Here is a 24,594-nt window from a genome sequence, read left to right as displayed (position 1 = left end):
CTATTATTGATGAACTATTACTGATTTTTTTCTTCTCTACTATCGGTAAATTCAATGATTTACATCGGTAGTGAAATATAATTTATATTTCAATTCCAGAGTCTTATATATGTTGGTTATGTATATATTGTTTTCCCCCATTCATCTATGTGAATTACAATGATTATGAGTCTTTGTGTAGGGGGTCTTCTCTCGAGAACTCTTTTCTAGATATAAGTAAGTGCACGCACTAACTGACGATTTTGACAACAAACACCCAATGCCTGTAATTCTATGTTATTTGGCAGATCACTTAATGAGTGGGAGTAGCGGCTCGATTGAAGTTTATGATGGATTCCGAAGAGCATGAATTTGGAAAATTTAATGAAGCTGGTTATGAAGTCCAGGAAGATTTGGTAACTTCCTGCCTTATTCACCCCTTTCCAGTTGTTCTCTTTTTAACTAGTGCGGTTTCTCAATGTGGATACCATGTACAAAATCTTTGAAGTGTTTGAAGAAATGTTAAATTTTATATATATAATGAGTATAATTTACAAAAATATTTGAGGTTAGATTTCTTTATTTTATTTTATTATTGAGATCTTTTGTTATATCTTTTTTTCAATGTCTTATCTGGACATTTCTTTCTCTGTGTTAGGGTAGATTTTCGTGTCCTTTAAAGGTCAGTGGAGGCTAACATTAGAAAAATTTCTTAGTTGGCTTCTATATTCTTGAACCATCTCTTTCCTGATTGACACTAGCCTATATTTCTCTTTGTAAAACTGTCATTATTTTTGTATTGGTTCTGGTCATACCTTGGAATATGCATTATTGTGTGTATATGTTTGCATTGGTGGATCTCTCACAATTGTAACTTTGAAGCTTCTAGCCTCCCTGTGACCCCCAATAAAGAACTTCATTAATAACTTGTAAGTAATGTGCAAAAAATGTGCTGAGGTTTGGTACTCGGCCATTGTCTGAGTCGAATAGTCCACAAAGGACTCGGGGAAAATCAGAAAGAAAGGGGAAGATCCCCCGCCAATTCCCCCTCTCCCCCACCCCCAAAACCAAAAGAAAAAAAGAAAAAAAGAAAAAAGAAAAAAGAAAAAAGAAAAAAGAAAAAAGAAAAAAGAAAAAAGGAAAAAGGAAAAAGAAAAAAGAAAAAAGAAAAAATAAAAAATAAAAAGAAAAAAGAAAAAAGACAAATGAAAAAAGAAAAAAGAAAAAAGAAAATTTTTTTCTTTTAAAAAAGCTATAATGATGGAAAATTAATATGCATAATAAAAAATTATGCAAGAAATTATGTATACAATAGCTCTGAATTATAAGCTATGAAATACAAAGCACTTGGAGTATAAAATGCATTTAAAATGCAAGCTCATCCCACATATATTCTATACAACAAATATACAAACTATATACCTATAAATAAAAGGAGCGTTGTTTGAGATCAGACCCTTGGGTCTCGCTATTAAGGTGGGGTCCTTGCCACCAAATATATGTCAGATAGAGGGAGGAATCCCTATCCTAGAGGTACCTCCTTTCTAGACTGGCACCTCAGTCAAATTGGCCACTAATAGCCCACCTGCTCACCCCACCTTGGATCTTTCCCTCTCCTGGGGCCTCTTTCTCACCACCTGGGCTGAGTAGCTGGCTTAGTCGTAGGCTACGTCTCTGGCTATGTGGACTATGCTGCTCATAGCTATAGCTATGTCTTGCCCTTTGTAGCCCTCAAGTTGGGGCCTCCTCCTTAGTGGAGGTCCCACCATCCTGCGCCTCAGCTCCCCTTACCTGTGCCTTTTGCTCATCCTCCTAGTTAGTTCCTTGCACCTCTAGGTCATGGGGCTCGTTTGCAACCGCTTCTTCGAGGTCCCTCCTGTTGACTACCGCTTCTTCCTACTCCACCAGCCATTCATTTGCTGGGCCCTTATTGAAAATCTAGTCGAGGCTGATTGGGTTACAATCATTGATCTCCCTCCTTATGACTCTTCCTCAAGTTGATATTGTAATGAACATTACCAGCTTGTGCAGCCTCTTTGTCTTCAACTTGTTCCTCTTTGGAGCATGGATTCATTGGAATATACTCTAGTTTCTCTCACACATGTGTGGACCGGGAGAGGATAGATAGTTGAGGAAATAAGAATTAGCGATTGTTGTGGAAGAAACAAAAGTTAAGAAAAGGTAAAAGTTGAAATTGAGATAAAAGTGGGATTGGAGAAGAGAGGGGCTTGGGGTTTTTGCAACGGGGTAGTAGGTTTAGAGGTCATACCTGCTAGTTTGCTGTGTTGGTTGCACTGACTGCCCCTAGCTTGGCCAAAGAGTCTGCAGGATGCTTAGCACTTCTATGTACTTGGCCGAAGGCCACCTTGTGATCCTTTCTCAAAGAGTGTATATTGTCAAATATTTGATGGAGGCACTAAGGGCTCTCAATCTTGTATGATTCCCATGCGATAACACTTCTTTTAACTCCTTCCACTGCTATGAACCCTAGTTCTAAATTTTGAGAACACCATCTGAAGAACTTCTAGCATGGCTATAGATTATGCAAAATTAGAGTTGGAGATAACTAAATATTTGAAAAAAGATAGGTCTGACCCTCTTGGTTTCTAAGTAAACTACCATACCTGCGGGGCCTGGGTTTCCCAAGCATCATACATCAATGTTTAGCTTAAGGACTCCTTCAGTGGGAGGGGACCAGGAAGGAGTTATAGTGCATGGCCTTAATTAAGGTTGAGGAGGTTCTGCCAGTTGTTGGTGAAGGAAGATGTGGGGAGGTGTAGGAGGAGCCTGTCATCCTTGTCCCGTAAGACAGTGAGGCCCCCAGTGGGGTTTAGAGGGCTCTTAGGTTAGAGCTAGAGGTTCCTAATGGACCATAGCTTGGCCGCCACCGAAATCCTTCAAAGGAACAGTCCAGCTTTCAAGATCTCTACCACAATTATTACTATCTGATCAAAGCTAAGCCTTCTCAAATCTCACAGAAGTCTGGGTCCTACACCTACGTTGTTGGTCCCCTTAAGGTACCTCCAAACCCTGTCAAAGCAAAATTACTCAAATTCCATATAGCAAACTTCTTTCCCACCTTTTAAAACCATTCTAAGCAGCCCTCCATCTCTTTCTCACTTAACTTATTCCTCAACCAAAGCTAGTAATCCTCTACCCTAGTGTCCCCATAACTGGGGACATTTAGTTAAAGATGGCTTTCCCCATGTTCAGTTCTGGTTACTCCAAAACCCAGAACCTAGAATTGGAAGAACGTAGTATATCCTGGATCAGTCCCTGTTGGCCCAATTCCACCCCCAAAGAAACGAAGTTAGAGGTATTTAAAAGTGGCTGGAGCTTCCCTCCAATCAGGTCCATTCATTGCAGAGCTCTTCCTCAAATAATATCCTAATATCCTTTTCTTCAGAAGAGGCTACTCTTAGTGCCTTAACCTTCCAAAACCTCTCCCTCAAAGGGGGTTGTCTGAAGCTAAAAAAGTGGGTGGAATCTATGGGAGCAATGAAAAAAGAGAAAATATGGATTACAGCTAAAGGCATCCCTGATGACCTGTGGCATCAACAAGTGTTCAAAGAAATTGGAGCTTGTTGTGGGGGTTCCGTGATCATCCATTAGAAATCTTTTGGGGTTCAATTGAGTCCTCCCTCCATGTTGAAATTCCTCTATCGATCTTGATTACTCCAGAAGTTTTGTGTACAAAAGTGCAACAGTAGCAATGAGAACTAGCGAGTATAGGGAGAGTGGCCATGGGTGAAAGAAAGTGGATCTCGAGAACACATAGGATAGAGATCTTGACCATGGTAGAGGTTGGACCATGGTGCACAATAGGCAACAGAGAAGAAATGCCCAGGGCCCTGTTCAGATCCATTCCCAAAACCATGATCCACCGGCACCGCAATCTACTAAACACACTCTCCAACCGTATGTGGATTCTCACTAGGTGCCAAAGACATCGCAAGATCCAACTCATCCTCCTTGAAGACTTCCGCAATGATGAACCTCTTGACAGTGCCGACCATGTTATTAATGTCTGAGGCCTCCTTAAATGCTCTTTTGCCTATAGCTGCCTCTAGCTACCCGCCTTTCCTAGATAGTTAGTTGCCCTTCCGTACCCAAGTGTCACATTCTCTGGTACCCTCCTTCCCTGTTCCATCTAATGTGCAGCCACCGCATCCTTCTCATCATAACCTGGCCGGCGAGCTCTTGGAACCTACCCAGTCTGATCTAGCCCCCTTACCCACCTACCTTAGTTGGCCCTTTTGACATGTAACCCCCTTATGGTATAGGCACCACCCTCTCTAGTGCCCATACCCAAGTGGCCTCCCTTGAGGAAGGACAAGTGTCTCATCGGTCACAGTGGAGAGGATGGATGCCTCCACATAGAAGATGGATGTTCACCTTCACATCCTGTCCATAATCGTACCCCTCACCCCAAGACTATAGCATACGAACCCTAGGCACCCTAGTTCCCCTCTCCCAAGTCCAGAGGTCTGCCCTGAACATCTTCAATCTACTCCCATTCAAAGCTTAGCTCCAGGTTCACCTTTATCTCTCCTTTCTTTGGAGGGTTAGTCTTCTTTGTCTGGAGTTTCTTCATCTGCTCCGATTAACTCGGTGAAACCTCAGGATCTACTCCAAACAAGGGTAAGATTTACCTTAAATTTTAAGGCTGTAATCTGGATCTTTGTGCTCGGTGCGACTTGGGGCTTCAAATCTGGACCAAACCTTCCTTATGCAGCAAAATTGAAAACACCCCAAACAACTTTTGGGATCGGACTTTGGATCTATGAGATCCAAGGGTTTCCAAATTTTTGAACTATTAGAAAATCCAACAAGAATTGAAATTCCTCTTTTCTTTTTGTGGAGGGACTAGCTTATGCATGGTCAAGAACACATAGATGATCCTAAGCTTCAATATCATCAAAGATTGGCTACTAGAATCGAAGAAATCAAGGCTTTCCAAAATTGGGCAAAAAAATTCCTAGTTTTTTTATTTTCAAAATATGAAAAATATGACATGCTGTTTGTTTTGGATCTAATGCCTCCATTGGTAGATCTAGTGATTTGAAGCTAAATCTGTAACAGCGTTTCAAAAAGCGCTAGGCGACACCTAGGCAGGCGTGGGGGTCCAGGCCGCCCAGTGCCTAAGTAGGCGCCCAGAACCTGGACGGCCTGGTAGAAAAAATAAAATTTAGAATCTTTATGCTTTTATCCATAACTATATACTAAATATAATAATATAACTATATAACACATAATCCATAATCCATATTTGATATTGCCATGAATGAGGAGAATATGATAGTCCATAATCCATATTTTCATACAATGCTAAAACCATACAAGCATACACTGATGCACACAAGTGTTAGATAGTAGAAATTAGAAACTAAAAATAAGAAAAAGAAAATATACAGTCTAGGACTCAATAGTCAACAGTCAACACCAAAGAGTCTAGCGTCTTCAACTCTTCATTCTGCAGTCATCATCGTCATCATCTGAAGGAGCTGGGTAAACTTCATCATATGCATTAGATTCGAGGCCATCATCATCAGAGTCATCTCCCTCTTCAACATAACGCTCGTCCTCCTTTGTTTCTTTTGAATTTGCCTATTCCTCGTCTTCTTCTACCTCCCTCTTACTCTGTGCAGATGTGGCTGCTCTACCTTTTTCTATATTTTTGTGCTTTCCTGAACTCAAATATTATATAATCTTCTCTTTGGTTGCTTCATGAACATTTTTACACAGAGCAACATCCCACTTAATAGCGACAAGGTGTTTTTTGAACCGGTAAATTCCCCCATTAGTATCCTTTCCACAATAATTACATTTAATATGATTTTTTCCATTCGGATTCAGGTTATGACTATACTTCTAACCCGGGTCACCACTTCTAGAATAACCTAAAGAAGATATTTCCATAGAACAAGGCTCATTTTTATCATTTTCTGGTTCTACTAAATTAAAAAATTGTCTAATCTCATCCTGAATAGCTTCAGGAGCTTTTTTACGAGAAGCAACATTCCCTTTAATACCGGCAATGTGTTTCTTGAATCGGTTAATACTCCCATTGGTATATTTTTCACAAAAATTATACCTTATACAATTTTTATCATTTGGTTTCGGGTTATGACCATACTTCTAACCCAGATCACTTCTTCTAGCAGAACCAGAAATAGACCTATCCAAATGGCAAGGATTTTCTTCCTGTTTGTGTGTTACTGAACTCATATATTGGTTAATCTACTCTCTGATAACTTCATGAAATTTTTTACAAGGGGCAACTTTCTCCTTAATACCGGCAAGATGTTTCTTAAAGTAGTTTATGCCTCCTTTTGTATCATTTTCACAATAATTGCATCTTATACAATTTTTGTCTTTCAGATTCGGGTTATATCCATATTTCCAACCCTGATCACCACTTTGACTAGATCCTGAAGAAGACATCTCAAAATAATACAAGCAATTTAAAAAATAAAGTTTTGCACTTACTTTGAGTGCTCGAACTCCAAACTTCCACCGCTGAGATGTTTTCTAGTTCTAAAATATTAAAAAACACTCTAATAAGACTAAAAAAAACTCTAAAACTAAATCTAATCTTGATGGGTGATGTTTCGATCCATTTCCCATAACTTTGAGAAACACTTCGATCCAATGAAAATTACAAAATATAGTTTGCTTTGAGGTTTCTCTCTCTCTAAAATGGGTTCTTGTTGGTTAAGGTTTCAAATGAACCTAAACCCACCTTTAAAAACATTATTTTTTCAAAACAACCCCAAAACTACCCTAAAAAAAAAATCCATTTCCATCTCTGGGCGGGGCGCAGTGCTATATCGCCTAGGCAGCCGCCCAGGGACCGTCCGCCTAGTTTAGCCTCCTAAGCCTGGGCAATGCGCCCAGGCCTTCTAGACCGCTTAGGGCGGTCCGCTTTTTGAGTCACTGATCTGAAACTAGAGTGCGAAAGGGGTCGATTTGGGGCTCAAATGGACAATATTTTGCAAAAATGGGGGTTGGATCTCTCCAACACCCCCCTTCCCTTCTGTCCTTCCTCCTCCCATATACTTGCCCAAGTTCTGCAGTAACCAGTGGTTTAAAAAGCGGATCGGTGCCCCGGATCGGGCACCCCAAAAATCCATCCGGATCGGTGAATCGACGATTTGGATCGGGCGTCCGCCAAATCAGATAGATTAAGCCTTAAAAAAAATCTCAAAAAATTATTAAAATTCATTATAAATGTTTTTTTTAATAGTCCAATAAGAAATGGGCGTACTACATTATTAACTTACATTTTTTTTCCTCAATATGCGAATATTGAGATTTTCGTTCCTTGTATGAAGATTCTCATCAAATATTTATTAAAATCTAACTAAAGACAATATTATACATTAAAATTAGAATTATTGGTATGTATTTTATTCTTTTATCATTATTTTACTATACAAATAAAAATAAATTTGAAATTTGTCTTCTAATATTATCTAATTTAAAAATCTAAAAATTTAACAATAAATTAGGAGAATCAGCCAAATCAGCAAATTTTGTCTCAAAATATTTTTAAAAAATCATTATGAATATTTAAAAATAGTGTTCTTTTAGTTTCTAAAAGAAATTAGTTGCCTTAGTCCAACTAAGCCTTTATACCGAAAAAGGAAAAAGTTTATATAAGGTTGCAACCTTAAAATGTAGAACTACGGATGCACCTCAAAAATCTATCGGAAAATGTTGTTTTAGTATTGAAAAACCCTCTAATTGATCGTCTCAATGTCGAGATGTATGACTATGAAAAAAGAAAGGATTTTGAGTCCCAAAAGTGATGCATCTTACAACACATTATCTAGACCGTCCATTTTCAAGCTTTTCATTTGTTTATAGATCTACTTGATTTTAATCATTTTTGGACTTTAAAATTTTATAATTAGAAAATAGATTTTGAGATAATCTTAATAATATTTTTACATCAAAATTATATGCTACAATGAAATTTGGAGGTGCACCTTAAATGGATTGTTTAAGGTTGCAACCTTATGGAATCCACACTCTTATAAATGAGGTCCAAATAAGTCTTCCATCGCACTTGAAAAGCAAGCACGGATAGTCCCACATCCAACGCTTAAAGGCTAAAATAGCCATATAAAACTCTATCTCTTAGCCTTTAATGTAAAGCTGCATGCTCATTATGGTGGTTGGTAGATACTTATGGTGGCTGCAGGTACGTGTAAGAAGTTTTAAAATAATGTAAATGGTGGCTGCTGCAGGTACGTGTGAGAAATTTGTATTAAAATAATATGAACGGTGGCTGCATGTGTAAGAAATTTATATTAAAAAATAAATTTTACATTAAAATAATGTAGACAATCTGGTTCTTCCGGATCCCAATATATCATTGGATCCGGATCGCTTTGGACAATATCCGGTCCGGATGGAGCGATTTCGATTCGGATCGGCGATTTTTCAAACACTGATAGTAACATACGAATATGTGCTTTTGAACACTGCTTATAAGAGGATCATTTACAATACAGGTGGCTCCTTGATTGCATGTGTTACTGTGGTATGATGACCATATTTCTTGTTTTGCTAATTTTTTTGAGGTATGATGTGTGCAGTACTCACCCAAGTACTGTACAGGTTCCCATCTACCCAAGTTGGTACATGGGAACTCCTCTTCTCAGATGAGTTCGAGTGCACTTGGCCGGGTTTTTGAACCCTGCTATAAGAGGATCATTTACCATCATAACAAGTGGCTCCTTGATTGCATATGTTACTTTAGTATGATGACCAAATATCTTTTCTTGCTAAATGTTTTGCTGTAAATCTGAAGCTTTTCAATTTTAATGTGTGTAGGATGATGATGTCTCTGAGTATGATAGATGTGGGATATGCATGGATCTCATTATTGATCGAGGGGTCTTGGACTGCTGTAAACATTGGTATATTCTTGAAAAGAATATTTACTTCATTTTAAATTTTTTATTCCTTGTTCCCAGTAGAATGGGGTGTAAAAAGTGGAAGTGAGCTATTTCATTATAGGTTTTAATGGATGTTTGGCTTATATAGAGAAAGTGATATGTGGTTCTTTTATTTATTTATTTATTATTTATCTTTTTGTTTTAATCTCATACCAGGTTTTGTTTTGCTTGCATTGACAATTGGGCAACCATAACAAATCTCTGTCCTCTTTGCAAGAATGAATTCCAATTGATTACATGTGTTCCAGTAAGTAAGCATGTTATAAGGTCTATCACTTGTTTTGCAGTTTTAGTACTTATTTTCGTATTATAATGTGTTAAATTTAAGCCAATAGATGCATTTTGCACATATCTTTTGCTTGTGCCTGCACTCTCTGATGAATGTTTTTAGCATTGACTCTCGGGCACATGCATCTCAGCTAGTCTCATTCATTGGAATCTGGTTGCTAGCATCTGGATGTCAGATAGTGGACATGGAACTTGTTTAATTCTTCCTTATGTGTTTGTTTTTACAGCCTTGGAAGCTGTACATGGACTTGCTCTTTCACTCCTGAATAGATCTGCATATTAACTCTAGGATGTCTTATTCTTAATGGCATTTTTCAGGAACAATGTAAATAATTAACAAAACAGCCTTGGAAGCTGTACATGGACTTGCTCTTTCACTCTTGAATAGATCTGCATATTAACTCTAGGATATCTTATTCCTAGTGACATTTTTCAGGAACAATGTAAATAATTAACTGCCTTATCTATGTTTGGAGATTGCATATTGGTTTTTATCCAAGAGATAAGTTCTGAAAATCTTATGGAACCTTCAGAGATGTACAATAAATTAGCGATTCATTCCAGTGTGTATCAAAATCTCTTGTCAGCTACAGTGGGAAGGAAAAAATTATTAGAGACCCTCATCCCAGTGGTCTTCGCATATATTTCATGAATCTGTGTAGATATACACAATGTCTTGTGCATCTGTTAACGGTCATCGTCTTCTGTCTCGAATCACTCAGAGACTAATCTGATCAAATCTCACAGACACTAAGTAGTGATAGATTCTTATGTATTTTCCCCCCAGTGACGTATTTCTTCCAAAGCCACCATAAACCCAAGTCTAATATGGGCCATAGTAAGTATTGATAAACCATGAAAAGGAGGTGTTAGAACAAATGGGAACTTATAAGGAAAAAAGAAAAAGATGTTGGTCAAATATTTGTCTGCCCTTTGGAGTTATTACATGTTCAAATTCTTATCATTTAGGCATCAGTTTTTGAAACATCCCAGGCATCATTGAGCATGCTAACGTACACTTAACCTGGTCCTTGGTAAATCTTACCAACCAGGGGCCTGTGTGGATGTACTTGTTGTCACTGATAATTCACTATTTCAATAAAATTAATCATGATAATGAATTGTCTGTTGATTGACATTGTCCACTATAAAGTTATCTGAGATAAACCTATAGGCAGTTTTCCACATAAGTTTTATCTTTTTAAAAAGCAGTTTTTACTTTATTCATAGTAATTTGCTGAAAATCACATGTTTTGGCTAGAAATAGATAAAAATAACTGAATTCGTTGAAAAGTTTTACAATCAAATAATATTATACATAATACAATAAATTACATAACAGCTAGCAAGATAATATTATCCAAAATATATTAGTTACCAGAATGAACGTACATTAGCCTCCTCTTATTTGGCTTCTCCTCGGCGGATTCTCCCTTTATAGCATAGCATTCAGGAGCTGCAAGACCCCCGAGGCTCACCTAACTTAACTAAGTAGCGCCTACTAATGTAGGGAACGTGGAGCTAGCAAGAGAAGTATGCAAGCACTGAGCGAGCCTTTGGGGGGAAGCAAAACCAGATCTGGCAGAAGCGAAACAGCCCCTATAGTAATTCAGCAGTTTTATGAAGCGTCTAAGCACAATTCACTGGTGTTGATCAATCAATAGCAACCACTCCATAAGGTTACCTATAATACACTCATTGCATTGTTTCCCATGCTTCATACCCCTCTCTTCTTAAGGTAAAGGGCCAGGCATGATGGGGTAGGAGCATCTCGTTGGCAATCTTTTTGGCCTGACCAAGAAGTCTTATGGCCTCCGAGTCGCACCGCGTTTTAACCGAAATTACTTCTTGTGCAAGCAACAAAGGAAAAGAAAAAAGAAAGAAGAAACAAACCGGACTCTAGCTGCTCTTATTTATTGAGTTAATAACTCTATATAAGCTAGGACCCTCCATTTTTTTATTAGCCGTAGCATAGTAGGAGTAGGGCTTCTTTGGTAGTCCAAGCAGCCTAAACGGCAAAAGGAAAGAAACTTTGGTTGGAGCCCTTTATTCCTATTATATATAGGGAGCCTCATTCAAGGAAATAAAGATTGAGATCGTAGTGACTTTAGACACCGACGGGAGAGTCTTTAGCTCGAGTGAAAGGAGAGGCTAGGCCTTACCAAATGACCTACGGGGGAGTAGCCTTGGCTAAGCTTCCGTTCCTTAGCTGAATCTATATCCTAAGCTGATGCAACTCCGTCCCGGCAAGAAAATGTATATGCTACTGCACAATGGCTTTTGCGATAGTGCGCTCTTCTATTGCTCGGTTCTTGATATGCTCAACTAAGTGCCTATCTTAATAGTCCCGTTCGTAGAATGAAGCCTTAGTTTTAGATAAGACGATCTATTCCAAATAAAATTAATTACCAATCCAAACAAGCCTAATATTACAAACTTATCTTCTTTTATCCGTCTTTTTTTAATAGATACTTTCTAGAGCAAGCCCCTCCTAATCATGGATCCTTTGTCCTACATCCACAACCTTCCCCAATCCCACCACCAACAACTTCCTAGGTTTCCCTACTTCAAATTACTAGTTTTATGTACCTTCCTCTAGTATTTTGCCCCCTTCCCTACCTTTTGACCTTCTTTGTTCTATGAGTTTTCCTCTAGACCCCTATCCCTAACTTCTTTGTAGTTGTACGCCAAAAACAGGCATTATGTCCTTACATACTTGGTACTTCCTATACGCTTTGACTAGTTTTTGTTCCTAGACAAATCCCTTCATTTGGACTTCATTTTATATAGGTGCATGGTTAACATTCAGTCCTAATGTTAATTCTCCGCCTTTGCCTTGTAGGCTTAGAACTCTTAAAATGTCCTGGGCATTCAAAAAGGAACTTTTGAAGATTCCCTGAGCACCTTTCCTATCCTTATCATCCACCCCCTAGTTTTTTGGGAGTGGGAGAGGGAACTGGAGCAGGAGCAAGTGCGGGAGCCGAGGATCGACCCATGGCTGAATCTCCCTACCTTAGGAGAGCTGCCATGGGAGTGGCCTGGGACCAGTCTTTGATATATGTACTATATGTATATGGGATGTTTGTAGAGAGTGCCGTACACAGATAATTTTTTAAGTGATTTGAAAAAGTCCAAAATATATATTCCTCATTTTAGCATTATCTGTATACACACATAGAATGAATACTCTACAGCTAGAAAGTCTCAGAAATAATTGAGTAAATGAGATTGTAGGGCAATGATAAGAAGCAAACTTAATTTCATCATTAAACCTCTTTAGTCTTTCATTGACATGGCTTTAGTGTATATCTCTTGGAGATATTCCATTAAAAAGAGAGAGAGAGAGAGAGAGAGAGAGAGAGAGAGAGAGAGAGAGAGAGATGTTGACAAACCTGATCAAGCAGCTTCTAGTTTATCTCTTTCTTGTCACGGGTGCATTTGTTTTTGATTTACCTCTTTCTCTCGCCTAAGGACAGACAATGAGGGACTTGGTTAGAGTGCACGTTGGCGTGACTCCCTAGTAGAAGTGGGGTTTAGTGGAGAAGGTGACTGGCCAGTTGGGCAGGGCTGCTGCATTGTTGCCTGCATGAGTTGATCCATCTGATGGATTGGCGAGGGCTAAATATGAGGCAGGCATGGGCCCTACAAGATGAGCATCATCATCAGCCTCGAGTTGTGCATCTAATGCAATTACTGCCTCTATGTCATCCTCAAGGTGGCCATCATTGGGCGAGCATTTCAATTCTCACAAGTTAGTTTGTATCCAAATGCACCTTTCTCAACAACCAGTCGTTATTATGCACATAAACCACCGTCTTGGCACTATGTATGTAGTTGTAAGTGCTGCAACATTGCTCGAAACGTGAAGAATCGACATTATGTGACAGCACTCTCATTGCAAGAGAATACAACTTTGGCACCCCACCACTCAGGTTCCACCAAGCAATGAGATCCATCGATCTCTCATCAACCATAAAACATTGAATGGCTAAGACTTTCTTTTATGATGATGTGCAAAGTACCTCAAGGGTTCAGGGCAATGAGTATGTTCTTTGGGAGCAGCAGATTCCTCCTAATTCTCTCACATACTTTGAGGATGTAAATCATAGGAGGCTTACCAAGAAGAATAAGCAGAGGAAGCACTGCTTGGGATAATTTTCTAGCCATTTTAGGTTTATTTTCATATTTTTAATACTTTTATTTACTGGACCAATTAGGAACTTTCTAAGTATTTTATTTAAAGTTAGGGTGTTTATTTTTAAGTTACATTTAAGTTGGAACTGAATTGGTCATTTTAAGTTCGATAAAGGGCATTGTGGACTTTTGTGCTTAAGTTAGGACATAGGGGTCAGTTTCTTATTTGTATGGACAAATAATGTCCTTTGAACAATAAACAAATAATAATGAAGTGGGGTGCGAGGAGGCTAGAGGCCATTCATGTGATCTATTTCTAAGAAAAATAAAAGTGGAATCTCTAGCCTCTTGAATCCTATAGCTTGGGTGTGGAGAAGAAACCCTAGGTTTCTTGGAATAGATGCTTGTGTTTGGTTTGTTTTCTTGCAGATTTTACAGTTTTCATCAATTTTCCCACATCCACTTGGTATTAGAGCTCAGGTTTTTTCAACAATGAGGCCAAGAAACTACGGCCTAGTGTCTTCTATTTTAGGCCAAGTTTTTCTCAATTCAGCCTAGATCTTGCTGATTTCATCGAGTTTTTGTGGATTCTCTGCCTAGGGTTTGTGATTTCATCACGGCCATGGCAGCGCGAAGATTCATGGAAGGGGGATTTTGCAAAACATATATGAAGAAATTGAGAACTTCATAAGGCAAGTTCAGCAGCTGACAACAGCAGTTCGTGGGCATCGATCATGGGAAAGATGGTGATCTTTCTGACAAGAAGATCTGGAGTGCAACCCTTTCCATTGCTGCACTTGGCGTGTGGATTCGGGTGATGAGGATAGCAATAGAAGGCTTAGATGTGCGGCACACTGCTTGAGGGATGTTGATTTGAATGTGGATATATTAGATTTTGCCGGTAGGCCTCAACTCGAGGTGTTTATAGATTGGTTGAAATCTATAGAAAGAGTTTTTTATCATAAGGAGGTTCTCGATAATAAAAAAATAAAAATTATATTGCTATAAAATTGAAGAAGGGCTCCTTGGCATGGTGGAAACAACTTAGGGCTAGAAGTGGGAGAATGGGAAAAGCTCAAAACTAATACCTGGGAGAAGATGAAAAAGAAATTAAAAGAAAGATACGTACAAAATTTTCTCTCCAATCCCTTTGTTATAGGATGAATAACCTTCATCAGGGAGAAAAGAGTGTAGAGGAGTACACTAATGAACTTTATCAATCATGGCTCGTCATGATGTGGTTGAAAGCGGGTAGACCGCAACTCGCTGTGTTGGTGGGTTGAGAATATCCATCCAAGATGTGGTGGCTTTACAACATTATTGGACCTTAGATAAAGCTTGTAACCTAGCAGTTAAGGTTGATGTTCAGCAAAGGCATCTATAATCAAGGTGGGGCATAGCCCAAGGTAGTACATATGATAGTGGAAGCGAGTTCAATGGAAAACCAGTCCTCTCGACCTGCTGATCAGTCCAAACAGCAGCATACGGTGGGTGTTGGGGCCTATTCTAGTCACTAGCACCTTGACAACAGTGCGATTTGGGAATCGGACATGTCTCTTATCAGTGCCCACATAAAAAATTTGTAAATCTTATTGAGAAGTTTCTTGAAGAGGACGACGAGCTATCTTTTGATGGAGACCTTATTTATGATGGGGAACCTAAGGAGGAAGAGCCTGGAGTGACATTTAGTGACCATGAGGAGGCTTTGGTAATCTGGTGCAACCAGATTACAACCTGAGTAGTCGACAAGGCAAATTGGTTGTGCACTAATATTTTTGACACTTGATGCACGACCTATGGGAAGGTTTGTAATCTTATCATTGATGGGCGCAGCTGTAAAAATATTGTTTCTCAGGAGATGGTAGACAAGCTGAAGTTGAAAATAGAGAGTCATCCAAAGCCATACATGCTAGCTTGGTTCAAGAAAGGAAATGAGATATCAATTTCTAAACGTTGTTTAGTTTCTTTTTATGTTGGAAAGTATTACAAAGACAGGGTATGGGACATGTCATTTATTATCGAGAAGACCATGGTAGTATGATAGGCGTATGTTCATGATGGGTTTAAAAGCACTTTCTCCTTTGTCAAAGATGGGGGACAGGTGGTTCTATGTCCATCTAAGAAGGAAAGTGGATCCAAATCAGATAAAGGGTGTGCTAGCCTTCTTTCTTTGGTGGAGTTCATGGAGGGGTTGGAGTCAAGGATGTTGTTTACAGTGGTCTGAGTGGAGGTGCAGCCTGATTGTTCGGCTCCACTACAGCAAGCATGAAAAACTATATTGATGTCATTCCGGATGAGTTATTCGATGGGTTACCACCCATGAGTGCACGTCCAACATCATATAGACCTTGTTCCTTAGTCTAGCCTACTGAACAAGGTCGCATATAGAATGAGTCCGAAGGAGTGAAGAATAGAAGAGACAGGTAACAAAGCTTCTATAGAAGGGGTTCATTTGAGAGGGCATGAGTCCATTCATTGTCCTGGCCTTATTGACGCCTAAAAAGGATGGGACTTGGCGCATGTGTGTGGATAGCAGGGCTATTAAGAAGATTACGATCAAGTACTGCTTCCCAATTCGGCGCCTTGATGATATGTTGGATATGCTGTCTGGTGCTACTATTTTTGAAGATATATTTGAAATGTGGGTACCATCAGATCCGTATTTGACCTAGAGATAATTGGAAGACTGCATTCAAAATATGAAAGGGCCTTATAAGTGGTTGGTGAGCCATTTGGACTCTACAATGCTCCTAGTAATTTTATAAGGGTGATGAATTAGGCATTTAAGCCTTTTATTGTTAATTTGTGATGGTCTACTTCAATGATATTCTAGTATGCAACATTAGTGAGCAGGTGCATATTGAGCATTTGCAGTTGGTCAACTTAATGTTATCAAATTCGCTTTCCTTTGGATTTTAGGCATAAACCGAAGACAAGCAAAGCCTGGTGCTGCTGATTCGTTCAGATTCAGACTGCTTCGAGCTGCTGCAGTCAACTTCGGACCACTTCAGTTTTGCTTCGGCCACCAAAGAAATAGCCATATAAATGTATTTTTTTTTATTATTTTATTATTTTTTATTTCTAATTTGATCCATTATTTGTATATATTATATATATAAGTAACTAATTTATTTATACTAAATTAAAAAAAAGTCCGAAGCCTTCCCTCGAATCGATCGAAGCACCGAATTGCTTCATTTTTCTCACCAAACCGAAGAAGACTCCGAAGCGAATCTGACAACATTGGTTCAACTTGTTACCGAAACAACCATATGTGAATCTTAATCAGTGTGAATTCATGACAGAAATAAATCTTTCTTGGTTATGTTCTCTTGGTTGAGGGCATTAAAGTTAATCAAAGGAAGGTAATAGCTATCAGGGGTTGGCCTAGTCCTTATCCAATGCATGATGTTCGCAATTTTCATGAGTTAGCTACTTTATGTTCCAGGTTTATTGGGCTTCAGTTTGATCCTAGCATCAATCACGGATGGCCTAAGAACGTTGGCACTTGTATGGACTGATGAGGCCGAGAAGAGTTTTCAATTGGTGAAGTAGAAGATGGTTTAGGTGCCTGCGTTAGCTCTTCTAGACTTTGATGAGGTCTTTGAGTTGGATTGTGATGCTTTGCATGTTGGTATCGGTGCAGTGTTGAGCCAAAAAGGTCATCCTATTGCCTTCTTCAATGAGAAGTTAAATGATACTTGGCGGCGATATTCTACATATGATTCGGAGTTTTATATTCAAGCCTTAAGGCGTTATTGGTACTATCTGATCGATGGGGAGTTTATTTTGTTCTCAAATCATGAAGCTTTGAATTATTTTATGTGCAACATAACTAAATCAGCGGCCTTCTTGGAGGGGAGCCGAGTATCAGGAGTTCACTTTTGTTATCCAACATAATGTAGGCAATCAAAAGATTCAAAACTGAGTGGCAGATCCTTTGAACAGAAGATTAGCTTTATTGATTACCATGACAACTTTTATTACTAGGTTCGATTTTGTGAAGGATTATCCAACATAATGTAGGCAATCAAAAGATTCAAAACTGAGTGGCAGATCCTTTGAACAGAAGATTAGCTTTATTGATTACCATGATAACTTCTATTACTAGGTTCGAGTTTGTGAAGGATCTTTATGTAGATGATGTCAACTTTTTCAAGGAGATATGAGATCAACGTCACGATGGACTGATGGAGTCAGCAGATATTTTCTTATTTAAGATGGCTTTCTTATTAAAAGAACCTGTCTTTGCATAGTCGCAGGTTCCCTTAGACTCTCATAGCAGAGCTTGTGGAGGAGGCCTTGGTAGGCATTTTGGTTAAGACAAAACAATAGCCTTGTTGGAGTCTAATTATTGTTGGGCAAAATTGAAGAGGTATGTAATGAGGTTTGTCAGGAGTTGTCGTGCATGTCAGTTGGCTAAGGGGCAAAGAACAAAATATCGGGCCTTATTCTCCACTTTCTATTCCTAATGCACCTTAGGAGGATGTTACATGGATTTCATGATGGAACTTTCGTGGACTCAAAGAGGTATGGGTTCTATATTTGTGCTAGTGGGTAGATTTTCAAAGATGGTTCATTTTATAAATTGCAAGAAAACCTTGGATGCTACACATATTGCTAATTTGTACTTCAAAGAGGTGGCGAGGTCTCATGGCGTTCTAAATAGAATGGCTTCAAATTGGGATACTAAGTCTCTCAGCCAGTTTTGGGGAACTTTGTGGAAGAAATTGGGTACTTGGTTACAGTTCAGTAATGCCTATCATCCATAAACATATGGGCAGACTAAAGTAGTAAATCGAACTCTCGGAAATCTTCTCAGGAATATAGTCAGGGAAAAGAAGAAAGAGTCGAATCTATCATTGCCTCAAGCCGAGTTTACCGATAGTAGTGTTTACGGTAGGTCTACTGGTAAGAGTCCGTTTGAGGTGATATATGGGACTTCCCATTTGCTTGACTCCTATCCAGGCCAATGGGGAGGGTCATGCTGCTGCTGAGTAGTTGGTTGAGCAGATGGAAGGAGTGGATGAGCAGGTGTCTACTAATTTAGAAGCCACTACAGCCAAATGTAAAGAAGTAGCAGACAAGTGTCGTTGTTTCAATGAGTTTAATGTGGGAGATAGTGTGATGGTGTGATGCAAGACAAAATTATTCTTATTTTAATTTTTATTATTTTCTTCAAAGGATATGTTTTAATTCTAGTATTAGGGTTTATTCTTAAGTTTTCAAGTTTTTTAGGGATTCTAGGTGTTTTTTTAATCTTTATTTCCTATTCGCGAGTTACTATTCATAGGGGTATTTCTAATACCAATTGATGCATAGAAATAGAGAAAACAGGCAAAACGGAATCGAAAAACTATCAAAATAGGCCAGATTTGAGCTGACCTGGCTTTCCTCGCACAAAGAAGGGGCTCCCAAACCCTAGATAGGGCTTGGTTTCACCGTTCACACCCTGTTTTTACTATTTAAAGCCCCAAAAGTATCAGAAATCCTAACAACCTAGGCTCTTTTATTAAATTGTAATGAAAAAAGGACCAAAACTCCCCCCACGTAAGTTAACATATTATAAAAATATCCCATAAGTCCCCTTACTTAAATCAAAACATATAAGGTCTCTAAACTACCCCTAACTTCAATTAAAAAATTGGAAATCACTTAGAGACTATGAAAACAACAACAAGCTAAAAATAAACTCCTTCAAAAAGTCGGCCTTCCCCTTGTTGAGAAACTTGGTATCCCTATCTGATGTAGTTGTTTTGGGAATCCCGTGAAGTCTCACCACCTCACGGACCACATGAGTTGCATCTAGAGTCTTCTTGCAAGCAATGAAGTGGGCCATCTTTGAAATCATGTTAACCACAACAAATATAGATTCCATTATTTGTTGAGTCCGTGGAAGACCCAACACGAAGTTTATGCTAACATCTTCCCATGGTGCAGTGGGAATGGTAAGGGCAAAATATACACCTGCATTCCGATGTGCCTCTTCGTAACTTGGCACACTCTGCACCTCTCCATATGGCTAGCCAAATCTCCCCTAAGTTTGGGCTAATAATACTAAAACTCCACCAATGCAATGGTTTTGTCTTGCCTCAAGCTTCCCCCCAACCCAAAAAGAAAAAACCGATGTATCTCTGAAATAAGGACCTTTCTAAGAGAACCAACATGAATGCATAATTGATTCCCTTGAAGAGAAACCCATCCTATACCACAATCTCCTTCAACTCTACCTTGGCACTGCACCCAAATGTCTCCAAAATCATCATCATCAGCATACAAATCATGCAGACACTCAAATCCTGTCACCATAGCCGCATAGTGGTCAAAAGTGACACTCTCAGGATCAAGGCATCTGCGACTTTGTTTTGACTCCTAGCCTTGTGACGAATCACGAGGCAAACTCCATAAATATGTCACCCACGAAGCATGCTGGCTATTTTGTTTTTGAAACTGTTAACTGTCAGCATGCTGGCTTTTCAGTTTATGCTGCCATTAATATGCTTCAGCGTCTCATGGTCTGAAACTAAAAGAAACTCCCACTGAATAAGATACTGATGTCAGTGTTGTAAACCTTGAATGATCGCATAAAATTCCACATCATTTGTGGAGTACCCCGGGCTCGTATCATTCAGTTTCACGTTGCAATATGCCATTGGTTTGCCCTCCTGGCTCAAAGCAGCCCCAATACCAACATGTGAGGCATCACACTCTAGCTTAAGCATCTTATCAAAATCTGGCAATGCTAACACGGGTGCCTCCGTCATAGCCTGCTTAATACTCTTAAAGCTATTCTCTACTTTAGTGGCCATTTGAACAGTTAGTGAGTAGTGATATGATCGTGTTGAATCATCTCATCATCTAATCAACTCTTGATAAAAAGTGGCCAGCCCATAGAAACTGCACACGTCATGGAGTGATGTAGGGGTGGCCATTCTCTTATTGCTGACACCTTTCTCTCATCCAGCTTGATTCCCTCAGTGGAAACCACGAAACCCAAGAAAATCAAATTGCTGGTTATGAATTCAAATTGCATACAGCTACTCCCCTCATAACAGCTCCAACACAAGCCTTAAATAGTCCATATGCTGCTCTTCACTAGTGTTGTAAATGAGGATGTCATCAAAGTATACCATCGCCCTTCACTAATGTTGTAAATGAGGATGTCATCAAAGTATACCATCGCCCTTCACTAATGTTGTAAATGAGGATGTCATCAAAGTATACCATCGCCCTTCACTAGTAAATGAGGATGTCATCAAAGTATACCACCACAAACTTTTCTATATACAACTTAAAGACGTGGCTCATGAGCATAATAAAGGTGCTAGGTGCATTTGATAATCCGGACGGTATAACGAGCCACTCATACAATCCCTTTCGCATCTTGAACGCTGTCTTCCATTCATCACCTGACCTGATTTTGATTGATGGTAATCACTTTTCGAGTCTATTTAGAGAAAATCATAACCCCAACCAACATGCCCAACATATCTTACAAGCGCAGTATTGGACAGCAGTATTTATGATAATTTTATTAATCGCCTTGCTGTCCACACACATGCACTGGGAACCATCTTTCTTGAGCCTTAACAATGCTGCCACTGCACATGGGCTTATTCTCTCGTAATTAAATCCTTCTGCAGCAACTTTGAAACTTGCTTATGTAACTCCTCATGCTCCTTGGCGCATTCTATAGGCCACTTTATTTGGGAGGCTAGAACCAGGGATGAGGTTGATGTGATCTTGGATGTCTTGCATGGGAGGTAATCCCTTGGGAAGATCAGCTGGTTTGACATCATTGAATTCCTTCATCAATGGCTATAACTTATGAGGAATCAAACTACTGGGCTTTTCTTCAACTAGCACCGCAACAAAAAATACATCCGACTCATGCAAATCTCTCATGAACAGTAAAAACAAGATTTTCAAGCCAATTACAATTAAGTCTGAAGCAAATTACAAGTAACTTACAAATGCTTAAAGCATGCTACTGTAATCATGCACCCCTATCTTTAGCTTACATAGAGATTACAAATAACTAGAAAGCAATTTCCATGGTTATATATGCATAAATGGTAATTGACGTCCATTCATAGGGGAATGCGTATAGATGAGGAGCTGGTTCTTGATTCCCCTACCCAAACCCACCCCTGCCCTTCAAACCTAAAATCCATTCGGCTGAGAACAAAGTTTGAAACAATACAAACCATGACCATGGAAATGGTGAATGTCATGTGCTTGTTAGCGAAAAAACTGCAGGATGCAGAACAAATAGCATGGAATCAAAGACAATGGGTTCAAGAGTCAAATTTTAAGTCAATTTTTTTTTAATTGACTTTGTTTTCCAATGGGCTCGTCTCCCCCCTCGAGTAGGATCGCTAGATGGGGATTACGATTCCTTATGGTGGGGGATTGAGGTCCGCTTGACCTCTCGCTTCCAAGACTGCTAGAGTGAGATTCTAGGGAGGGAGCTCTACCCCCTAGGTCTACTCTGCGTAACAATGATCCATCCTACTTGCTTAAACCACCTCTATATCTTATTCATGCCCTTATAAAAGCCTGTATACCCATTTCATATTTTGGACCGGTCTCACTGATTATCCTTCTCTAGTTCAAATATGTTCGTAAAAATAATGGAAACAATGTGAATCAATCTCATTTTGGGGTGTTTTTGGTCTCCTTCCTCGGTGACATTTTGTACTTTGGCCTTCTGAGTCCTCTTTGTATTTCTCTTATCCTTCTATAAAATGCTAACATTATCAAAAAAACAAAACAATGTGAATAAATGTGTGTAGTGAATGACAATTCGGTGGCCTGGCCACCTATGCTAGGTAGGGACTATTTGAATTGAATGGGGCCCTAGGGGGCACCTTTTTCGGATTTGTACTAGTGTGCCCACCTAGGAGGACCTCTCAGGTTGCCTAATGGAGTCCTTGGGCCAGAAAAAGGCCCTCGGCCAAGGGCTCAAAATGTTCAATGCGAGGCGCCTCTCTCTCTCTCTCTCTCACACAGACTCATATGCTTTCTCTCCCTCTCTCTCTTTACATATAAGAAGAAAAAGAAGAAGACAACTTTGTAGTGCTTAATTCGAGGCTCCTCTCTTCTTCTCTCACAAAACCATATGCTCTCTCTCTTGTTATATATAAGAAGAAAAAGAAAAAGATTACTTCCAAGTGTTAGATGTGAGGCCTCTCTCTTAGGCAAACACAAGAACCATATGCTCTCTTTTTCTCCATCGAAGTAGAAAAAGAAGATGATCTGCAAGTGTTTGATGTGAGCCCCCCTTCTCTCTCTCGGATTCGTATTCTCTCTCTTTCTCTCTCTACATATACTAAAAGAAGAAGACACCCTCCATGTGTTTGATGTGAGGCCTCTCTCTCTCTCACACGCAAATTGACTCCTATGCTCTCTCTCTACATATAAGAAGAAAAAAAGAAAACCTTCAAATGTTTGATGCAAGGCCCATCTTTCTCACGACCCATATGCATTCTCTCTACATATAAAGTGATCAAACAAATTTGGGAAATGGCAAATGGGGGCGCTCGCTGCGTGCCCAACCAATTTCAAACGAAAAGAAAATCAAAGCCATCACTAAAGAAAGAAGAAAAATAGGATGATGACCTTAGTGTTAATGCGGGTCTCTCTCTCACCCTCACACACACATACCCATATGCTCTCTCTCTACATATGAGAAGAAGATAAAAAAGATGACTTCCAAGTGATTCGATGCGAGCCCTCTCTCTCTCGTGGACTCATACGCTCTCTCTCTCTACATATAACAAGAAGAAAAGGAAGAAGATGATCTCCAAGTGTTTGATTTGAGGCCTCAGACACACAAATGGACCCCTATACTCTCTCTGTCTCTCTCCTTACATGTAACAATCTCCTCTCCCCCCTCCCCCCCCCCCCCCCATAATAAAATAAAAATAAAAATTGAAAGAAAATTTAGGGCCAGCCCAAGTATATGGGTGCATGTTTAGGTGGTTGAATCGATCGTTTGCAATAGTGAATGTGCTTAACCAATTAATCTCATAGATGATGAGAGAATATGAAGTCTCATGTTTCACATGATTGAACTAATCCTATGGGAAAATTTCTAATCTTTTTGTACTATTTGAATGTCATATCCCCCATGGTACAGTACATACGAGATATACTTAATGACTTGTAATATTTATCTTAACATCTTAGCCATTGAATATATTTTGCTAAATTTGAACATCGTACTCATTACTTTTATGCTTTTTTTTTTTTCCGGGGGAATAAATACTCATTACTTTATGTTGATTTGAAGGTATATGATACCATCGGGAGCATCACACACGAGGAGAATTCTTTGGTATCCAAGTATGATCTTCTGGCACCATTTATGCAGTACTCTCTATGCTCTTGTTTTAATTACTGGACTGATGCATGCCTTACCAGACTTTCTTCTTTAAATTTTCATGGTAACTTGTTTCTTTTCTGAAAATATCAAGAAATTGATTTTCAGGATTTTATTTTCTTGCAATTTGTGGAAGGTTGTGCTACGCCAATTTACCTTTGGCTTCCCTCAAACCTCTAGCTTGTCTAATGTATTTGCTTATTTCAGAATTTCTAATATTTCATCATTTTGCCATCCTTTTTAACCTGTAAATAGTAGATTTACTCATTGGATCTGTGTCATCAACTTCTCATGCTGTGTAGGATATCTGTATATGTGATGGTAAATGATGTCCCATTAACGATGATATGTTGTCTATGTATGGCACATCATTTGCGCACATGGAAGACTAAACAAGTAACTTGAACTCAGTCTTACTGAAGCTTGTGGCCGTTTAAAATCTTGATTCATTGCTATGGGAGGTTTTCCCATGATCAGGGTATTCCTAAATGTATGTTGATATGCCTGCTTGGCCATTATTCCTGGAATATGCTTTTTTCCCTTTTCTTTTATTGATAATGATGTAGCTCATTTGTAGTCGTAAAAGAAAGGTATAATTATTTGTGAACCCATAGTTTGAAGAAATGATAAAGGAAAAACAACCACAAAGTGATGCCAGCTAGACATCTCAATGGATGTGTTCCAGGTGATGGCAAAACTATCTTATGAAAAGGTGCTCTCCTTATCTAAAGCATCTGTGGATACATTAGCATTGCAAAAGACATGGAAAGGAAACGTACGTGGACCTATGAAACTTGACCGCTTCTCCAAAAGCGATAGGCTATACACACAGAAGAGGCATTC

General features: G+C 39.1%; 1 protein-coding gene across 8 annotated transcripts in view; it reads left to right on the top strand.

Annotated features, from left to right (window-relative positions):
* LOC18442356 (RING/U-box protein) overlaps nucleotides 1-24,594 on the top strand; it is a 45,169-nt gene that overhangs the window by 407 nt on the left and 20,168 nt on the right. For 6 of the 8 annotated variants that reach the window (XR_016057575.1, XR_016057574.1, XM_088869545.1 and 3 more), the window contains exons 2-5: nucleotides 288-395; nucleotides 8,821-8,906; nucleotides 9,102-9,192; nucleotides 23,662-23,714. Coding sequence is in view for 2 of the 8 variants with exons in the window: in XM_020672197.2 (XP_020527856.1) it covers nucleotides 327-395; nucleotides 8,821-8,906; nucleotides 9,102-9,192; nucleotides 23,662-23,714 (299 nt within the window). In the remaining 6 variants the exon portion in view is untranslated. The remainder of the gene's footprint in view (nucleotides 1-287; nucleotides 396-8,820; nucleotides 8,907-9,101; nucleotides 9,193-23,661; nucleotides 23,715-24,594) is intronic. The other 2 variants (XM_088869548.1, XM_088869547.1) reach the window with 1 other exon arrangement.

This window comes from Amborella trichopoda, chromosome 1 (genome assembly GCF_054954075.1).
Source record: "Amborella trichopoda isolate Santa Cruz 75 chromosome 1, AtrichopodaSantaCruz75HAP2 v2.0, whole genome shotgun sequence".
In the NCBI taxonomy this organism is placed as follows: domain Eukaryota; kingdom Viridiplantae; phylum Streptophyta; class Magnoliopsida; order Amborellales; family Amborellaceae; genus Amborella; species Amborella trichopoda.
Note: the sequence above shows the minus strand (reverse complement) of the source record. Positions and strands in the feature narration are given on the sequence as shown.